Below are 20,559 nucleotides of genomic sequence, written 5' to 3' on the forward strand. Positions count from 1 at the left end.
AAAGGAGACACGGCTCCTTAGTTATTAATTGCAATTAAAAATCTGCTAATGTATCTACTCCGTTTAAATGTACTCAATATTTTCATGTGAACAGGATTTTCAAATGTTTAGGTAAAAAAAATTAAAAAACAAAAAAGATTAATTGAGAATAAAGACATATCTTTGGACAAAAAATTAGGACTGGGATTCAAAATTGGATTTGTTTATTTGAATCAATTCTTAAAAATAATAAAAATGAAAAAACAGTTTCTTAAAATCTTTGAGGCATTTTATTTTAGGCCAAAATACTTTTTAGTTATTTTTAATGCAAAAAATGTGTCCAATTATTACTAAAGGTTCCACTTGTCTTCAAAATAATTTATACTATCACACAAAATGTGTTTTGGAATTGTAATGAGAGTTAAATCATGAATGAGTGAAGCGAACTCAGAAGATACAGGAATACGGGAGAAATACCCAGCCTCACCATTAATGTTTTCAAAAGCCTCAAAGATGACCACACAATGAACTAAGCCTCTTCATCACCTGACTTAAATCGCATATGGAACTTATCTCCAACTCAAGGTATCCAGAGGGGAAAAACAATACGCCTCTATGAGCTGCATTTGGGGATCTGCGGTTCCTGCCTCAGCAAAGCTGATTACAAACATTTTTGGCTCCTTGGAGGAAACACTCAAGAAACTTAATGAAATGAAGGGCGTGTAGTCGTCACACAATGCTTCCAAAAGGTCAGATATATTTTAGGTTTGCCTCAAATCCCTACGCTACTTTTATAAAATTTGACTGCTATCTGTTCATGTTTTATTTACTGAAATAAGGAGTGCTCCACAAAACAGGCGATGCGCTATGTAATTATGTAATATCACCGAGTCAAAACAACAAACAAGAAAGACGCTTTTATTGCAAAATTGTTCCCATTTTTTCCCTATTAAAACATTTTATTGAAATTTTTTTACAAGGATTAAGCATATGAGAAACAAGTCTCTGGACTGAGCGTTAATAGGGGGACACTTGACCCACTTTTTAAAGGTAGAAGGTATGAGAACAGTCAATGTGTAAAGATTTTGTGTGTAAACACAAAAAAAGTCTATTGGGGGCAGCAATGATGAAAATCAAAGCTTAAAATACTTTTCATGCAGACAAATTGGTATTTGGATGGTAACATCATCTAAATAGGAAACGTTTGATTTCATCATTTGGAGGGAAATTTGAATTACAGAAGAGAGTAGACAGAAAAACAAAGGAAACAAGATTCCATAGCATCTCATTTACACTTATTAAGAATGTTTTTTTTTTCTTCTTGAATAACTTATGAGCTCTTCTTCTGTGTGCTAGATTCTGCATATAAAAAATACTGTTCCAGCAGCTCTGCAGCATCAGAATTTCTTCATCTGTCTGCGCTCCTGTCTTCTCTGCTTCTTCTCATTTACTTCCTCTGGTGCTGACGGACTTTCTGCCATAAACCAGGGACCCAAGAAGTTCACCCACAGCAGGTGGAGGGCACGGGCTGGGGCCTGATGGGAATGCGCACAAGAAAGAACTAAGTGTGGAACTAAAACCTCTCGATTTGCAAGACTGAATGGACAAAAAAAAGCTCTCACCAGCAGCCACAGATACCAGAAGTAAAGGGAGATTGTGCTGAGAACCTGCACTATGGCGGTGAGCAGAATGACATCTTTAAGGTGCCTAAAACCAGAATGCATAGTGTGTAAATTAAGACTGAAAAACACACCAGATAAGCCTTTAGAAGCCGAGTGTGTGAGTCGACTTCCAGTCGCCTGGTTGTTTCATTCCAATGCTATCTTTCCATGCATTTCCTGTCTGTCTCCACTGTATCTGCTAAAGGAAAATGCCTAGAGATAACGACAAACATGGACTTTTTCCAATGGGGGGGAAGGAAACACATCTTTGCACAGAATATGTTATAAAAAATAAATAATAATAATTAAAGAAATATATATTTTATGAGGAATAGTGTAATTGTACTGTTTTGCTGAATTACAGTTATAAAAAAATAAAGAGTAAATAATGTAAAAAATGATAATAAATGACAGTTACTTTTAGATTTTAGAGCTTACTTACTCTGCCATCCCCTGCTCCATATTTAGGTCTATCCCGCCGTCCAGCAGACTTCCATCTTCAGCAAACACTGGTTTGGCCATGGCTGACATGGAGCGGTAACTCCCGATGTAAATAGCAAGCGCAAACAGCAGCAACAGCTATGGAGGGCAGAACGGAATCAAAGGTGTTGCAGTCTCACATCAGCTCGCGCGCAGGTCATGTGATCCTAAGCAAGAACACTCACCCCTGTCCAGAATGAAGACGAACTGTAGAAAACCAGGAAATTGACAGTAATATATATCACCTGCATAAAGAATAGTTTAGAAGTGTTTAGAAGACGACAGAACAACAACGCTGCAACTACATGTCAAGTAATAACCTATAAATAGAAAGCAACAACTTTAGGCTCATTTCATGTAATCTGTCTGACTATATGTTATCTCTCAATTTAAAAAATACGTTATATTTCTGATTTTAGACAATACAAACAAACAAAAGAATTCATATGGTTACGGGGTAAAAAGATCAAAGTTTTTGTAACATTTTTTCATGTAATTGAAATCCTAAATCACATTTTTTTACTCTCTCTTATTTAAATGAGCTCACCGACTTCAATTTAAATAAAAAAGCAGAAAAGGCAGATAACCAGAAAAACAAGGCTAAAGAGATGTCTCAAAGTTTGTGTGATCAATTTTTATTTCTTTATTTTATTATTGTGGGGGTTGTTCATTTAAAAATCGAAAAAGATCTTTAACTGAGTGTCAATAAGAAAAGCTGTCTAAACGGGGCTTTTTCAGGTAAAGGGAATTCGCTGAGGCGACTGAAGGAATATATCGAAAGGTAAACAAAAATTTTACAGTTTCCTCTTCAAAGTCTTTTGATTGCTGATCTGCCTTCTTCTTGGTCTGAGAACCACTAAATAACTGTGACATAGCCTTTTTTTTATTCCAAAAATATCTCATTTAATGAGGTTTAACACGTTTACATTGTCAGATTATATTAGTTGTAACATTTTCTGTGAACAATAAAATCACATTCACATTTATTTTGTTTTTCAACTATAAAATATACCTTTCCTTTAACTTTTTTGGGTATCATTCATGACAACTGTGTGCATTTTCAGGAAAAATTATTCTGGAAAAAAAAAGGCTAAAACAGAGATGTTTTAGCCTTTTTGTACTTACATTAGCTCCAAGGATGACTCTGGTGTAAAACTTGAGTGTTGCATTGTTCTCCTCATAGATCTGCTTCTTGCCCTTTGTGCCAACTTTACCTTTGGGCTGTTCAACAAAGCACACAAATGTGTCATCAATATCACACTATTTTTAACTATACCAGCTCATTCACACAATTAGGTAAAATGCAAAAAAAAAAAAAAAAAAAAAAAAAAAAGGATTGAGACTGTGCTCATTTATAAAGGGTTTAAAAGTGAATTTTGAACAAATTTGAAGAATGTTCCTATAAATCCCTTATGCTTTGTGTTAGCTGCTCATGTGTTCTTCTTTTGTTGCACTAGTTAGTTGGTCACAACAGACGATGAAACATATAATGAATTCCAAAGAAGTTCTTCATGTGATGTGCTGCCAGAGCCATTTTCTGTTTACTATTATGTTCTGATCCCTCTGAATACCTGCAGTTCATTGTGAGGAGGAAGGTCAGCTTTTGTCCGTTACCCACATTACATGGAAGGCATGATGCACACTATCTAATTCAACAATCAATTGCATCATAATTTAAGTAGGTTAACTAACTCCTGCTCATTAAACTGTAACTTTTAGTCTTGATTCAGCATCAAATGTAAAATTCTTGCTCCCTTTAACATTAAGGTTAAATTACAAATGCTGACATTTAGAAGATGGCCACTAAAGAAAAACTGCTGTCTTTTCTGCTAGCAGATTATTCTCTGCAGTTCCATCTTACTTAAAGCTGAATTCTGAGATATGATTTATTTTTGGGGAAAGCATAAAGTCCCCCAACAATCCACAATATTTTTTTTTAATTAAGCTAATGTATTAATTTAGTTTATTCATCATGTGCTTTAGAAGCTTTACTTTGTAGAAAAACAGCAACTAACTTATTAATTTCCTGACAGATCAGAAAGTACCTGAAGCACCTCATGAATAACCTCAGTGCTCCTCTTTCTAGGAATGAATGGAGAAATTAATGCTGCGGTGAGTCCCGACGAACAGGAGCACCAACCACCACCACAGGCAGCAGGTGCTGGGGAAACTTGAAAGTTCGTGTCACTGTGAACCAGTGGTTTGTACTTTAGTGTCTGTTTTCTCACCGCCATGATCTCTCTGCTGTTAATCTCTTCCGCAGCGTCTTCTGATTCCCCACCGTCTCCACAGCTCGTCACGCTCCACCATCAAAAAAACAAAAAAGCATCTAACTGGGCACCGACATTTCTTTAAACACATCAGCATTCAGAAGCTTTACTGTTCCGGCGCATGAATATGTCGTCATCACCCCGCTCTTCAAAAAAGTTTTATCATAAAACCCGTGAACATGGCGCCATCTGCTGACCGTCGTCATTTAAATACATATAAGCAGAAAAGGAATTTTATTTTATTTTACTTTACTAATGATATTCAGGCAGCCTAATAAAAGATAAAAAGAAAGAAATTCAAGGAAATATAGGTATACAAATGAGAGGGGGACATTTTTATAATTAAACACCAGACGTTTCATATTATGGAGTCCTATACTGTTCATAATTAAACAAATAAATATGACCTCATGCAAATACACATTCAACCAATTAATCTGTCATAAACATATAAGAAGATCATGAAATTGTGAAAAACCTGCACACTGATTTTAAATTAGCCATTATATTATCAAATATATTTCATTTTGCTTTAAAAACCTGTTCATTATTTTAAAACAGCATTTTAAAATATTCATTTTAATCAATGCTGAATATTATTATAAGTCTATGTCTTTTTCCAGACCCTTCAAAATCAATATTTTCCAAAGTACTTTGTTTTTATTTCACATTGCTTTTTTTCAGAATGACTTATTTATTTCATGAAGAGCTCTTTCAGCAGAATGTCCCAGAATTGTCCCAGTGTTATGTATTATTATTATTATTATTATTATTATTATTATTATTATTATTATTATTATTATTATTATTATTATTATTATTGATGTAGATATTATTAATAGTAATATTAATGTTAATAATAATGTTAATGTTCGTGTTATTGTTATTATTATTATTACTATTAATATTTATTATTATTATTATTATTATTATTATTATTATTATTATTATTATGTAGTTTAAGTGTTTACGTTCAAAAAGCAAAACAAAAACTTGCAACAGACTCTTTTTGACCCTTCGCGCTCGCTGTAGGTTCATTCTGAAAAAAACAACACCAACAGCGGTAGCTCTCCTCGCCTCAGTGAGGTTTTCGTTGCCCACTCGTGATGTCGTTGGTGTGTTGACAGGCTTCACATGTTTTCCCTGCTGGGTGGCAAACCTCACTCGTACTAAAAACTGAAAAAATGGAATACCTCCTTCAAGTAAAAATCGGAGCTTTGATCGGTTTGCTGTTGTTAACTCTTCTTTTTGGATTCATCCCTGCTAAAGTCAAATGGTTCAGGCAAACAAACGGATCAGGTAGGTGAATGTTTTTTTTTTTTTGGTGTACATATTGGTAGCTATTAACGGATTTGTTAACTTTGTATCTACAGTTTTGATCGTTGTCATCCAAACATGAAAAATTTCTCTGAACTTCATGAGCTTTCCACGTCGAAAAGCTAACGTTTTGTTTTTGGATTGCTATTTTTTTTAAATATATATTTAAAACCTGTAAAATCACTATTCTGCGTTGTTTTAATTGTTCCATTCAGATAATCGTTTCCCAAATCTTTAAATTAAAATACATTTGGGCGTATAAATAGTTCCAAGATACATAAATTACACGATTAAACAGCATTATATTTACTAATCATTTCCCTTAAAGATTACTTGACGTCGACAATTGTTCCTGATTGAATCAAACACGGTTGGGAAATAGGAAGGGGTGAAGAGATAACGAAAGCACTGATAAATCAACTTTTGGGGCGGCTTCTGATTGCCTGTGGAGGTGATGTGATTAAAAGCTCTTGACTGTTCTCATTTGACTGAGAAGCTGATCGATCGCCTTTAGTCTCGCTCCAAGTCCTGGCAGAAGTCACGTGATCATGAGGGTGAAGCCCGAGGCGGAAAGCTCTCAGAACACGTGATCACATCAAAATCATTGAGTTCAAACCAGATGGAGAACATAAGACTGATTGTATAGAAGTGAAAGCATCGTTTTTTTCTGCTACATCCGTGTTTTTATGAAGCTCTGACTCATGCTGACCTCTCTACTCCAGTCACATGATTCTCAATTGGTAAACGAACTTTTTTGTATTGTTTTTTTTTTTATTGTTGTAATTAACAATCTTAAATACACAACATATCATATATTCTCTATTATGTGACAACTAATTAATAAAAAGAAGTAAAAAAATCCTTTTATTTTAGTTTATATCTTCTTTTTTTAACCAGACAGTGTCATTGAGATTCCTCTTTTTTAATGGACCAAGAGGCCCATGCAACACCAACAACAAAAAGTTCATACTAAGTAGACCAATAATTTGTTCAAAGAATAGGTAAAGCTACAAACAGTGATAAGCCAATGATTGCATTTCCATGTCTTTCAAAGGACATGAGTCTTAAACACACAGGAGTTTGGCGTTTACAGTCCCCATTCCAATCATTTTTGATCTATTGTAAAAGCGTTCGCAGCGGTTTTTCAACTATGGTTATAACGTTTTTAGACAAAATGTTGTTTTCTAAAACTAATGGCTAGCAATGTTGGAACTATCCAGCCGTATTCAAGCCAGATACCAGCTCAGACGGGGAAAGCAAAGGCATTCATGGATCTTTTTGTCTGCAACTGGATGCATCAGAGTGGAGCTGAGCAGGGAGCTTGTTGCCCGCCAATTGTAGTTTCTGCATCACAACTTAAATCTTTTTTAAACAGCAGTTCTCCATCTGCTCCTGATTCACAACAATTTGAATAAAGAACGACTCAGAAATTACATTTTAAGCTTAATTCTCTTTGTTTATGTTCTGGCATCATGAGAAAAAATGCTACAAGAACATGTGGCATTTTTAATGGAGAGGGACGTGAACCCTCCGTCAACTATTGTAGTCAGTTGGAGCACAATACTAAAAGGTAGGAACAGTCAACATGTAAACAACACAGTTTATGGGGTCCATCGTTAAACTTTCACACCCAGGTATGGAGGAAATAGCCCAAGAATTCCCTTGTAAGTAAGTCTATACCACTGTGTGAGCCAGCCTGTACCTAATGCAGGCCACCCGACTCTGGAGTACAAAGTTTGTTATGAAGCTCATGAAACGCTGAATCCAGTGGCTGCAGAGCTTGGGATGGGGCATGCATATTAAAACAAAAAAAGGTCTCCATAGTCCAGTAGAGGGAGAAAGGATCCTGCAACAAGTCTGTTCCTGGCATTGAACGAGAAAGAGCTCATCTCTGAACAAAATCTCAGTTTAAGATGCAACTTTTCGACAAGAGAGTCAACATTAGATTGAAATAACCACTTATATGTATTTAAAAGCATGTACCACTTCAATGACTGAGGCAGCGGGTGTGACAACTGATGGAATATTTTACATAAATTCATAAATATATACATAAATTCACAAAACTGTGAACTGTGAAAACAAAGCATTTCTAGAGCCAAGATTGAAGACATTTTCCGGAGTGTCTTAAGTTCATAGACAAACTGTATTTACAGAAACCCACCGGACAGTCCTGAGCCTGATCAGCTGCTTTGCTGGAGGCGTGTTCCTGGCAGCATGTTTACTGGACATTATTCCCGATTACTTATCTGACATCAGCGCAGCGCTGGACGTTCAGAAGCTGGAGGTACGTCTGGCTGCAAACATGCACTTTTTACCAATCTGACTAGTAGTTTTATTAAAAGTCAATCAAATTCAGGTAATCTTTAGATCCTCGTTTGGCATAAAAACAACTGATGTGAACTTTTTGAACAATAAATGTATGTCTTCATTTTATTTTTTCATGTTTAACATTTATTTGTCATTATTTTTCTGGTAGTTTCTCATTTTTTTAAAAGCACAAATGGTTCTTTATGGCATTTCTCACATATGTCTTTATATTTTTGGTGTTTTTAAGACTTAATATGTTCTGTTTTTGTCTTATTCTAGTAAAGCTTGCCCACCTTTGATCTTTTTTTTTTCTGGTCCTAAGCAGACCAGCTTTCCACTTCCAGAGTTCATCATTGCCGCAGGCTTCTTCACTGTCCTCATCCTGGAGAAAACCGTCATGCACTTTCGGGAACGAAGAGGGGCTGGTGAGGAGAGAGCCCCCCTGTTGTCAGGAAACAGGAACGGCCACGGCCACGGCGCCGTCACGACCCCCGATCTGGAGGACAGCGCCCATCACGTCCACGTGGACTTCCAAGCTCACTCCCCCTTTCGATCATTCATGCTATTCCTCTCACTTTCACTACACTCGGTTTTTGAGGGCCTTGCAATCGGCCTTCAAAGCACAGATTCAAAGGTGAGGAGGAGGTGATTTTTTTATTTTATTTTATTTTGCTTTCTTTTTTGTTCTTTCCACACTTCCCTTTCACATTGACGCTTTAACCCGACACGCTCATAATATTCTGTCAAGCAAAGCATAATTTCAGTTTGGTTGGGATCATGTTCATGTGTAACTCAGAGAGTTCCACTTTAGAGTTTCAGAGGAAATGAATCACACTCATGCACGCTGTGTCTTCAGGTCACAAGACGGCACAGCCTGCAGTGCAATAACATCGCTGTAAAAAACTGGTGCAAATAACTCCAGTGTTTTATTGCATGTAAAACTCTCAAGCTTACTGTACGTTCATAACGGCCTCTGCAACACGCGTTCAAGCGGCCACTTTCAATGACGAGTGAATGTAAACGGACATAAATGCACCTTCCGGGCTTCCACGTTCACCCATCACTGCTTAAGTTTCTATGACTGTTTTCAGCGTGGCCATTGAACGTGCGTTGCAAGTTAAACTAGTTTGAACTTTGACCAATCAGGGACTCCGATTTGGTAGTGACGTTTGGATGGCGTCCCTTTTAACTCAAAAATGTGTCAACCGTTAAAAAATTGATCACCAAGGAGAAATAAATAATTATTAGATGACACCATTTATTCATTCATCTTCTAAACCCGTTTAGTCCCTTTCGGGGTCACATGGCTGCCAGAACCTATTCCAGCCACTCATGGGGGGAAGGCAGGGGACATCCTGGACAGGTCGCCAGTCTGTCACAGGGCTCCATGACACCAAGTCTCTCAGTGATCAGAATAGAGCAGTGAAAGAAAAAGCCTGGAGCAAGATTTGCGAGTATTTAAACCGCTTCAAGATTTCCCACCAAGCCTTTTCCAACTGTAGGTGGGGGACGTGTGTCAGTAAACAGCAGAAAAAGAAAAAAGTCCCTCTGTGTTTTTCCAGTGTGAACACCACAGGCTAAATTCATTCTCTAGAATCAAAGTTTAGCGTGTTTTTGACCATGCGTTGCATTTGTAGCTTCAAAGTTTATTAAATTTCTTAGGATAGTGTTTTTAATCAAATCAAGAACTAGTAACACCTATTTTGTGAGCTCTTACACTTTTGTTTCTCTTGACAAAATGACACTCTTGTAGGTAAAAATATAGGAAACTTTCTTCTAGTGTTTTTCACATAGTATAGAGTTCTGCCAACTAACCACGGTCCTCCATGTTATCCAGGTTTTAGAGATCTGCATTGCTATCCTGGTCCACAAGAGCATCATAGTGTTCAGCTTGTCGGTGAAGCTGGTCCAGAGCGCCGTTCAACCAGCATGGGTCGCCGCGTACATTTTTGTGTTTGCCATGATGTCACCTTTAGGCATCGCTATTGGCATCAGCGTGGTGGAGGCAGCTTTGACGTCCGGAGCTCTAATTCAGGCCATTCTGGAAGGGCTGGCTGCAGGGACATTTATTTACATCACCTTTATGGAAATCCTGCCCCACGAGCTCAACTCTGCCGGGAAGCAGATCCTCAAGGTCCTCTTCATCCTGCTCGGCTTCACGACCATGGCAGCGTTGACGTTTCTAGGTTGAGACGCTTCCTTTGCAGTCAACATGTCTGCCGGGAAAAGATCGAAGGGTTTTGGTGCCGCCCACTAAAGTCGCCCGCCATTGTTGGTGACATCGATGCAGAAACTACTTTCAGCAGAAGTGAAACTGCAGGGTTTGCTGCTGCACTGTTACATCAACGACCCCGATTTTCATTTTAAGTCTTTTTTTAACAGATTTCAATGCAGTCAGAAGCTCTGACATGATTTGCACATGTAAATTTAGAGAAAACCATTTCAGAGGACAAACAATGTGTCCTCACATCTAACTGACCTTGTTTTAAAACTCTCTTTCGGTTTATAGATCTACTGCTTTTAACTAAAAGGAAATCACTGGAACAAAGGGCTTGGTTGTAAATATGTTCTTCAAATATATACGCTAGCATCTTAAAAGGTTGCATGACATCTACAAATCAAGAAAGAGTTAAGACATTTTATTTTTTATTACTTTTTTTATTTTTTTACAAAAACTGAGTGCCTTGTCACCCTTTGTAACAAAATACTTTACTGGTACTGTTTTATTTTTTTTCTTAGCCTCGGCTGCGAGGTTACTGTCGCACATTCCACTGTTTTTTTTGTGTTTGTCTTATTTGTCATTTTCAGTCTTGTTGCAGTTTTTACATTTGTTCAGTAAAATAGAATAAATATTTGACCGACTGGTTTATTTGAGTTCAAACACAAATGAGCCCTTTTCCATATTTTTTTATTTTACAACAGTAAACAGTGCTTTGAAACACCTTAGCACCTTAAAGCAAGGCATTTTTTATTTACACACTGTAGACTGAAAATCAGATACATTTGTGTTTTGCTGTTTCTCCTCACATGGATGTGCTAAGTCTATCGTATTTTGTGCATTAAGTCTTTATAACTCCAGTTTGAGTCTTTCATGCATTCGCCAGATTGCTTTCTCGCTTGAGAAAGTTGGGCTCAAAAAAGAAATGTGGTTGTTAGCAAAATAAAGTAGCTACAGCTAATTTAAAGATGGTTTGCTACATGTGATTATTTATCAGCGATCTTTCTGTTTTTGGCAAACATTTAGTATCCAAGCAGTGACCTAGACAACTTTAGTTTTGGTGTACTGTTTAAAAATGGTGAAAACTTTTTGACTATATGCCTGGATTCATCACATGATGTTGATTTTGTGCCTTACAATTGTACATCTTTTTTTTTTTTTTATAGAGATGAGGGTTTTACCAATCTAAACAAAATATAGCCATAAACATACTATTTCATTAATTCACTAAAGTAGTGTTTTATCAAGTTTGGTTTCCTAATGGTGAACATTATGTCATAGCAATCCAAATTCTAATGTGTTCTTTAATGTTTATTTTTAAATAAAGGTGTAAAATCCCCAATTTTGCAGCAAAAGTTTTAATGCTGGTTTATTAGTGTTGCACCAGATGACTTCTGCCACTAGATGGCAGTGTTAACTGATTAGTTAGAAGTCCATTTTTTTAATGGACCATTTCTAAAACCTTGATTTATTCATACATTTATAGGCATTTTTCCATGAACAGCTTTGGACTATTTACTGAATCAGTGTGCTGAGCATGAATGAATGGAGGAATGATCTTTATAATTAACGTTTCTAAAAAAAATAATAATAATAAGAGGAAGTTTTTTGGTCCTAAAACTGCAAACCAACCCTCAACTTTCAATATTCTAACATTGTTTTTGTTCTCACCCTAAATATAATATAAGTTTGTCTATTGTCTTTTTGCCAAAGAAAAATTTCCTCAAAGGTCTTGGGGACAATAAAGTGTTTTGTTCTATAAATTAAGTGAAGAATCTTTGGTGTTTTTCTGTTTCTGATGTTGGCTTTCTTGTCTCACATGGGTTCAAGTTTGCCTTGACAAAAACCTTTAAAACTGCGGTCATAAACCTTTATAACAGATGTATCCTGATTCAACAGTACTCAACAACTATGTGCAGTTAAAAATAAAATGTTGTTTTTCAGTAAAGTCCTTCTAAATGTTCACAGCTCACTGACTTTGTCCTGCTGAACACTCATTTACTGATTTATGTGAGGTTTTACGCCTCATCAGAGCACTAAGACTGCTCCTATAGGTGACAAATTACATTAGTCTGAGTACAGATGCAGACAAAATCTGCTGTTTATATTTATATATACAGTATATATATATATAGAGAGAGAGAGAGAGAGTTGGCCATTTGATGAATAAGAAACTGGGTGAGTATCTGTAGTACTGTTGTTCAGGAAATACAACATATTTTCATATGAATATTTTTATGCTTCTTATAATATAAAGTAATGGTTATCTAGCACAACTATGCAAATGATATTCAGATATTCATTTCTCTCACAGCAGGTGAAAATTCACTACTTTAGCTACTTAATGCAGCTAAACAAAGGCAGCTCTGAAACAGTCACCTCTGGCCTGGAGAATTTAAGAAAAATTGGAAAGCTCTGACCAAAGTCGTCCTCAAAAAACATTGAAACTTGTTGTCTAGGACATCTAACACGATCTGACCAAAACAACCACCAATTTATTCATCACTGGTTTATCCCAATCCTGATTTTTGGTTTAAGCCATCAAAAACTAGCACATAAACTTGGAAAATCATGTCATCGCTTTATTGTTTTTATTGATTAGAGATTTTCTCCTCAGCAGGCCGCTGAACTTTTCCTCCACCTTCATCCTTAACACAGGAATTCTACAGGGATGTGTGCTTACATTGGCTCTTTTTACATTTTCCTTTACTAACTGCATTTTTAAGAACACTTTTAGTGTTACTGTGATGTGTCAGTCTGCACAGAAAAAAACAGCAAGGACCACTGCCTTCAAAACTATAGAGTTACGTCAAAGCCACGATCAGACTGAACTCTTTCCATCCTTGAAGACTTCAAAGTAACATCAGCAGCACTTCCACGGATCCCACCCATCAAGGTCAATGATCGCTCATTTGCTTGCTTTCAGAATAGATGAATACAAACACCAACTTCTTCACGCCTTATTTAAACGTAGATCTAATGTTAACACAGTTTTCTTTTGTTTTTGCACATTTCATGAACCTGCATTGGTTTCAGAAATTACAATCTAAAGCAAATACTGCTGCAAATTCTGTTCCTGTTGAATTTGTCTCTAGTTTTTCTAAGCTAGAAATCTACAAGAGATTTTTTTTACTAATAAAAATGAAAAGTAAAGATGATTTTTCACCCATTTGATGAGACAATATATTAATTCCAACATAATATGTCAATGCATAACAGTAAAAAACAGGCAATTGATACTTTTAAACCCCACTGTCTGCATTTTTTGGAACGTTTTCAAGAAAAAAAAAATCTTTGAAAATAATTTCTAGGTGCATTTGTACCCCATTATAGTCCCTTTTCCAGGTTGATATTATGAGTATCATTTGAAGGAAAGTTTTTAGGACCAGAGCTCACGGACAAAAAGCACTACTTTGATGTGACACATGGATGTCCTGTTAACACGCTTATCCCTTTGGGAGGATAGGAGGTCATTCATAAAATTCTGTTAATGAGAGGCTCTAATGGAAGAACAGTGGTACAGTAAGTCGGCCAGCTCTAGAAAACAGAGGCTTCACTGTGTGCCGGATGGAGATTCAGCTGAGCTTTGATAGGGAGTCCATGAAAACATATTTTTTCTCTGTTACATCTCTTTACAGTTTTTCTGCATTCAATTTTGAGCAGAAATCATCTTAACAAACTTTACAAAAATATCTGTGAAGACTCATTTTCAACCAGGATATTTCCTTTCTGCTGTAGCTCCCAATGTTAAAGTGCCTAGGATAGCACAAGGGTTAAGCTTAATTAAAATGTACAACAATAATAATAGTACAATTCTTTGTATGTACTTTTTTTTTTTATAAACATAGGTACTTTTGGCCATGACGAAATCATCCAGTATTTTTTTGAAATATTTTTAATGACAGCATGTTGCTAGTATTAAAAATGCAGACACGACAAGAGCAGTATTTCATAAAAGAGCAAGTGTTTATTCATTTTTTTCTTATTTTGGTATTCTTTTGCATTTGCTTTCAGTGTTCTCAGAACTGCCCTAATATTTAAAAGTCTCATCATTGTGTTCATCTGTTACTGTAATTAATGTCTGGCATTACAAAAGAGGCCAGGCCTCTAATGTCGTGCAGTCATGGATAAATGATGCAGTGTGTGAGAGGCAAAACTAGAGGTCCCCTCTAAAGGATTTCAAGGAATGCTTATCATGAAGCTCAAAGTGTAAACGACCTATCCCACTCACATGACACTCCCAGCCACACAGAGGGGCTGAGCTGAAAATTCATTTCTCATGTCACATGTGCTGCTGGGGTAACGCTCAGCCCCTGCAAGACAAAAGCAACAACAAACAGCTACAAGAAAAAAAGAAAAATATTGTTTCATTTTATCCAGTATGTTGTTTTGTTATTAAAATCAGTAGAAAGCTGCACAGGTCAGCGAAAGAGGTTTCAATCTATTACACCAACAGTCCCTCCTAACCTGCTGCTTCCAGAGAGCCCCTGTTTTGGAGGCTGTCAGAAAATACTCAACACAATTTAAATAAGCATTTTTTTAAAAGTAATGAATAAACTATTATGAATAAACTCATTAAAATAATTTTAGGATCAAATAAGATAATTCATGTACATAAAAAGGCTGTTAAAAGACATGTTTTCCCTCTCCTACTAAATGCCCCTGAAAGACAGAAAAAAAATTGTTTTTTCAAAGAAAACCTGAAAAATAAATCAATATGTTGGTTATGAACCTCAAAAGATAATACCCCAAATCTTTCATGAATACAAAATTGTGATAAACAACTGATCAAAATGATAAAAAAAAAATAAAGTGAACCTAATGAGTTTAATGAAGATTTGACTGTAAAAAAGAAAATCCTGAAAAGCATTGTCGTTTTGACAAATTTGTTACTGTGAACTTTTTCACAGTTTTTGATACCAGATGAAATAAATATAAAATCGTTTGGATTTACTGATACTTTACAAAGGTGATCTTATCCATGAAATTCTACTAATTTGCCCAGTTTTCTGTGTAAAGTGAGCTTCCTGTTTTTTTCCCCATGAATCACTGATTTCGTCACACAGCACGTAGTCAGGATATCAAATGAAAACCTGTTTGGTTTACCAACTTCACGTTATGACGTGAAAACTAATAAGTAAAATTGTCTTATTTTCTGTCTTGCAAAAGATAATTATATCAAGAAACTTTATCAAAGTAATCTTTGTTGAAGAAAACCTGTTTTAGTGACTGTTTTGTTTCTCAGAATAAAAATTCCCTTTAAGACCATTTTTCTTACCCCATTGACAGATATTTTATTTCTTCTCAGTGATTGTGAATATTGATTTTTGTCAGTATGTTCACATACTGGAATTGCTGCAAGGGGTTTTAATAAGTTGATTTTTCCCCCATGATTTTGGCATGTTGAGAGCAATAGAATTAGGAAAGTGGTTGAAAGTGATCAAGAATTAACTACCGTAAATCAGATCAGTCTTTTCAAGGCAGGGCCTTGTAAACAAGCCGCAGGGCAAAGAAGTGTAAACCAAAGCAGAAGTACAAAACAAGAAGAAACAAACAGGCTTTTAGATTCACGGGATGCATAGACTTTGTCAAAAAAACTTAATGGTGTAAATCCAAAAACACGATACTAGTTGTTTTGTTAAACTAGTAAAATAAACATTAAATGTATTAAGTAAAAGCTTAAAATCAGGTGGTTTTGAGCAAAGTTGTGCTATTTCACACAGCAAGACCACTACAGGTAGTCCAGATCAGCTCCTCTTCTTCTATGAAGGTCCCCTCACAGTTTCTAGATTAGCAGCCCACTGTAATCCGTTGTGTCATGTTAATCCTGAGAGTGACGTTTCCAGTGACTCCGCCCCTGCTGGTATGTGGAGGCGCCACAGTCAGCTCTCTCACTCTCTGTGGGTCTCTCATCCTGTCTGCTGAAGGTAAGGCTGCACTTTAATTTGATTGAAAATGTTACTTATCTGGGCCTCACAGAAGCAATGGTTCAAATCCCAGCTGGGCCCTTCCTGCGTGGAGTTTGCATGTTCCCCTCATGCATGGATGCTTCAAAAAAATGTTATATTGTTAGGCTGATTTTCCTAAAGGTCTGTGTGTTGCCATTGGATAGACTGGTGAACTGTACCCTTCCTTTACCCTGCAATGAGTGGGATTAGCTCCAGCAACCTGTTTAATCTCGCAGGGGAAATAGCAGGAACAAAGTTGTGTGTGTACAGTTTGGAGTTCCTGTCTGTGGATTCTGTATACTGTTGTGTGCCCACATTCTTTGTTGCTTTTCTTCCCTCTTCACAGTGTTGGTGTGGCTGCTGTGAGACACTGAAACCATGGCATCTGTAAGTTTAATTCATCTTTAAAATTACATTAAAAATACAGACTCTGACACCAGTTTGGTGGATTATTGTCAGGTGAGGGTGAAAAATTCCTCGTTTTCATGGATGTCTGACCATCGGCACATGATGCTGCTTAATACTGTTTCAATGTAGCTCTCAGACAGGCTTTAGAAAGTCCTTCCTGTAAGCATGTGAGGGATATTCATTCAGATGTTCTCTGATGTGCATCCATGTTCTGACTTTCCGTCTGGCTTTGATGTTGAAATCCTAACAGCAATTTTTGATATTTTACCAAAGTATCAGCAAGAAGCATTTAACGAAGCACTTTACCTTCTAGACTGGAACTTTCCGAATGGTCTCGGAGGAAGAGCAGGCCATGAGGTCAAAGCTTGAGCATCTGACGGTCAAAGATCATGGACCGGTGTTTGGACCGTGCCATAAACTCCCTGGCCATACCATTCAAAAGGTAAATTAATCCATCAATGATTTCCATTCGAGATAGAGTATTTTTTTTCTGTATCAAATGGATTTGTAGGCAAAAGATGAGCTAAACGAGACAGAAGAGAGTCGGGTGTCATCGCTGAAGGACCTGAGGACCACGATGAAAGACAGAGCAGCGGAGGGGGACGAGCTTGCCAAATTGGTGCAGGAGTGTTTTGGCGACAAACCAGACTCTCTGCTGCTGCGGTTCCTCAGAGCTCGCAAGTTCAATGTTGTGAGAGCCCACGAGCTCCTGAAAGGTGCGTGGCAGACAGCATCCAATATAACCACCCCACCCAACCTGACGCAGTTATTGAAGGGCCTTTCTTTCCATTCTTTAACAGAGAGAGAGAAAAGCTGAGCTCTTGGCTGCAGTTTTAGCATCCATAGGCTTTGATTCGGTTTTTGCTGACATTTTCCAGCAGCTTCAGTAATTGAAAATGAAGCCTCCTTTGTTTTCACGTTTTCATAAATCTCGTCCATCTCCGAGACAGTGAGGCATGTATTCATTAATTGGGGGCTTAGCAATGCCTCTAAGTTTCACCAAACAAAGGCCTTCTTTGTGTCCAAATTGGAAAACAAGTTTGTTTAACTTGTGCAGACCCAGAGCTCTGCTGGGAACTTCAGAAGGTCTGAGCTAACAGAGCTGCTGTGGGAGATGGGAGGCCATTAAAAAGCTGGGCAACATGACCCGACTATAGCAGGACACCGTTTGAGCGCTTGGGGGTTTACAATGACTGTGTGTTGTCATGCAAAGTGGTTAGTTTAAAAAAAAAAAATTTACATTGGTGCATTTTCCTAATTAAAAGTCACCTAAACAATCCCAGCTTTGACCCCCCCAGTAGAGGGCAGCATTCACACCAAACAAGCTTCCTTCCTTTTGGGTGCCAGAGTGGTGATGAAGGTTGCTGAAGACATGCACTCATTATGCACATGCATGGACTCTTAACCCACACTAATGTGGGCAAAGCAGCAAATCCACAGGCTTTTTTATGCTTTCTTTAAAACTCTGTACAAAAAAAAACTGTGAAAAGAACGATCCATACGACACATATGAGTAATCAATTTCTTGGGGCCTTTTAGGTTACGTGCGCTTCAGGAAGGACTACCCTGAACTGTTTGAGAACCTGACCCCTGAGGCGGTCCGCAGCACCATTGAGGCGGGATACCCTGTGGTTCTCCCCAGCAGGGATAAATATGGCCGTGTGGTCCTGCTCTTCAACATTGAAAACTGGGACTTGGAGGAGATAACTTTTGATGAGGTGGCTGTAGAATAAAAGCAAAGTATTAGAGTCTTATTTCCCTGTGTACTCAAAACAGGCATGTGTCTGACAGGTGTTGAGGGCATACTGTGTGATCCTGGAGAAGCTGCTGGAAAACGAAGAGACTCAGATCAACGGCTTTGTCCTTATTGAAAATTTCAAAGGCTTTACCATGCAGCATGCCTCCGGAATAAAGACAACGGAGCTCAAGAAGATGGTGGACATGCTGCAGGTGGGGACAGATTAGAACAGAGCGTCCACATTGTACATGGAGCTTCAGATTGCAAGTCTTTGTGCTGTTGGTTCCTTCACAGGACTCTTTTCCCGCACGCTTCAAGGCTGTACACGTCATTCACCAGCCCTGGTACTTCACCACCACGTACAACGTAGTCAAACCATTCATGAAGGCCAAGCTGCTGGAGAGGGTACAAACGAGAAACACACACAAAATCCCAAACCACAGTTGTTTCCTTTTCTGAATTGTAAACCAGATGCACTTCTGACTTATTCTTTCTAACTTTCAACAGGTGTATGTTCACGGTGAGGAGCTTGAAAGCTACTTAAAGGAGTTTGATGCAAACATCCTGCCATCAGATTTTGAAGGGAAAGCCCCAGTGGCTGACTGCCAAGCCATCGCCTCCAAGGTTTTTGGCTCTGAAGACACTGCACTCTGAAAAAAAACAAACAGCTTTTTTTGAGACATTTAGAGATAAACAAAAATATGTGGGCCAATTATATAGACTTTTGTTGATGCACAGGATAGTTTCCAGCTGTGTCATGGGATGCATAGGTTTAGTGATAGTTGTTAATTCAAAGAACCAGTGTGAGAAAAGAAGAAGAATGTAGAAGATGACAACCACACTGACTGGTTTGAGGATTTTTGCCTTAAAGGGTAGCCTTACATTGAACACATTGCACCAGCAGATTGTAAAATGTTGAACAGAAGAAGACGGATATGTGGATGAACTTGCATCAGGAGAGGATGCTTCCTGGGGCTCTGCCTTGGACATATGTCTTAAAGATCTGCAAATGTTTTGTGTACCTTTTTTTCATATTAGATTAGTGTGCAACATTCAATAAAATACTTTTTAAGTTACTTAAAGACCCAGTCCAATGAAAAAAGGGTATATGTTGTTTTTAACACGTTCTTGTGGAATTTTTCTGACGATGGAAGACATATATAAAGACAATTAAGCTTAAAATTGCATTTGTGGGCATTTCTTTTTTCAAACTGTTGTGAATCAGGAGGAGACGAAAAAATGCTGTTGAAAAAAGCCTGTAGGTGCGACAAAGGTGGTGAGAAAGTGCGTGAGCCACAAGCTTCCTGCTCCCCCCATTCTGATGCATCCACTTACAGACAGATCAGTGTACGCCAGTGGGCCATAGGCACCTATGGTGCAGCGGTAGGGCGGTCGACCTCTGATCGTAAGATTGTAAATTCGATTCCCGCCTTGCCCGCCCATCTGTCAAAGTGTCCTTGGACAAGACACTGAACCCCACCTTGCCTCTGGTGGAAGGTTTGCTCCAGTGTTCGGGGTTATAAGGGGCTGTGAGCTAGCAAGAGAGCCTGTAAACAAAAAGATTATGGGAAATAAGGACAGGCTTTCAATCTGCCAATTCAGAGGTGAATTTCTGATGAACTACTGCCGCTTGGTAGAAACTATGTTCTAGAAAAAGTTTATTTTATTTTATTTCATTTAGGCTAAAATAGCATAATTATGATTAAAAGACCACTGGGAATACTCTGAAAATAGATGTAAAAATGGTTGGAGTGGATTTTAATTTTTCCTTGCATTTTTTTATGCATAGTAAATAACTTTTTGTTTATGAAAAAAGGTTTAATTTTTTACTATTTATTTTCTGAAACCACAGTAATTTTTTTACCTAGTTTTTTTTGGGGAGCTTATATTTATAATAATTGTGCAACATTATATATATACTTGATTTATTAAAAAAATAATTTGAGAAAATTTTTATCATCATCTTTCTTTTCTAAAATACTAAAAAATCCGATTTTATGGTGGAATTCAAAAACTGAATTTCTTTAACAAAGATTGGAAAACTCCTGAAACTTTATTAGTGATCAGCAATGAAATCAGCAGTTAAGAAATAAGAAATAACTTAAGTTAAGTAATAACTTAATCTTTTAAATGTATATTTTGGCTATTATTCTAGCATGTAACAGAAATGAGTGTAACCCTTGTGCTATCCTAGCCATTTTAACATTGGGAGTTGGGTCATCTAGACACA

General features: G+C 37.3%; 3 protein-coding genes across 3 annotated transcripts; 2 read left to right on the forward strand and 1 right to left on the reverse strand.

Annotated features, from left to right (window-relative positions):
- Positions 1–908: 908 nt before the first annotated feature.
- tmem208 (transmembrane protein 208) lies at positions 909–4,495 on the reverse strand. The gene is made up of 6 exons (XM_023953097.2): positions 4,349–4,495; positions 3,246–3,341; positions 2,306–2,365; positions 2,083–2,219; positions 1,602–1,686; positions 909–1,514 (listed from the first exon to the last, which is right to left on the reverse strand). The coding sequence occupies exons 1-6, from the start codon at positions 4,352–4,354 to the stop codon at positions 1,377–1,379; spliced, it is 522 nt and encodes a 173-aa protein (XP_023808865.1). The 5' UTR covers positions 4,355–4,495; the 3' UTR covers positions 909–1,376.
- On the forward strand, positions 4,384–11,577 carry slc39a1 (solute carrier family 39 member 1). Its single transcript, XM_023953098.2, has 4 exons — positions 4,384–5,689; positions 7,864–7,994; positions 8,343–8,651; positions 9,855–11,577. The coding sequence occupies exons 1-4, from the start codon at positions 5,575–5,577 to the stop codon at positions 10,206–10,208; spliced, it is 909 nt and encodes a 302-aa protein (XP_023808866.1). The 5' UTR covers positions 4,384–5,574; the 3' UTR covers positions 10,209–11,577.
- Positions 11,578–16,073: 4,496 nt separating this feature from the next.
- On the forward strand, positions 16,074–19,511 carry rlbp1a (retinaldehyde binding protein 1a). Its single transcript, XM_004066888.4, has 8 exons — positions 16,074–16,162; positions 16,530–16,570; positions 16,905–17,033; positions 17,103–17,307; positions 18,131–18,309; positions 18,383–18,541; positions 18,624–18,734; positions 18,837–19,511. Exons 2-8 carry the CDS (start codon positions 16,562–16,564, stop codon positions 18,981–18,983), a joined length of 939 nt encoding a protein of 312 aa, XP_004066936.1. The 5' UTR covers positions 16,074–16,162; positions 16,530–16,561; the 3' UTR covers positions 18,984–19,511.
- The last annotated feature ends 1,048 nt before the right edge of the window (positions 19,512–20,559 follow it).

This window comes from Oryzias latipes, chromosome 3 (assembly GCF_053564925.1).
Source record: "Oryzias latipes strain Hd-rR chromosome 3, Olatipes_Hd-rR_3.1".
Classification (NCBI taxonomy): Eukaryota; Metazoa; Chordata; class Actinopteri; order Beloniformes; family Adrianichthyidae; genus Oryzias; species Oryzias latipes.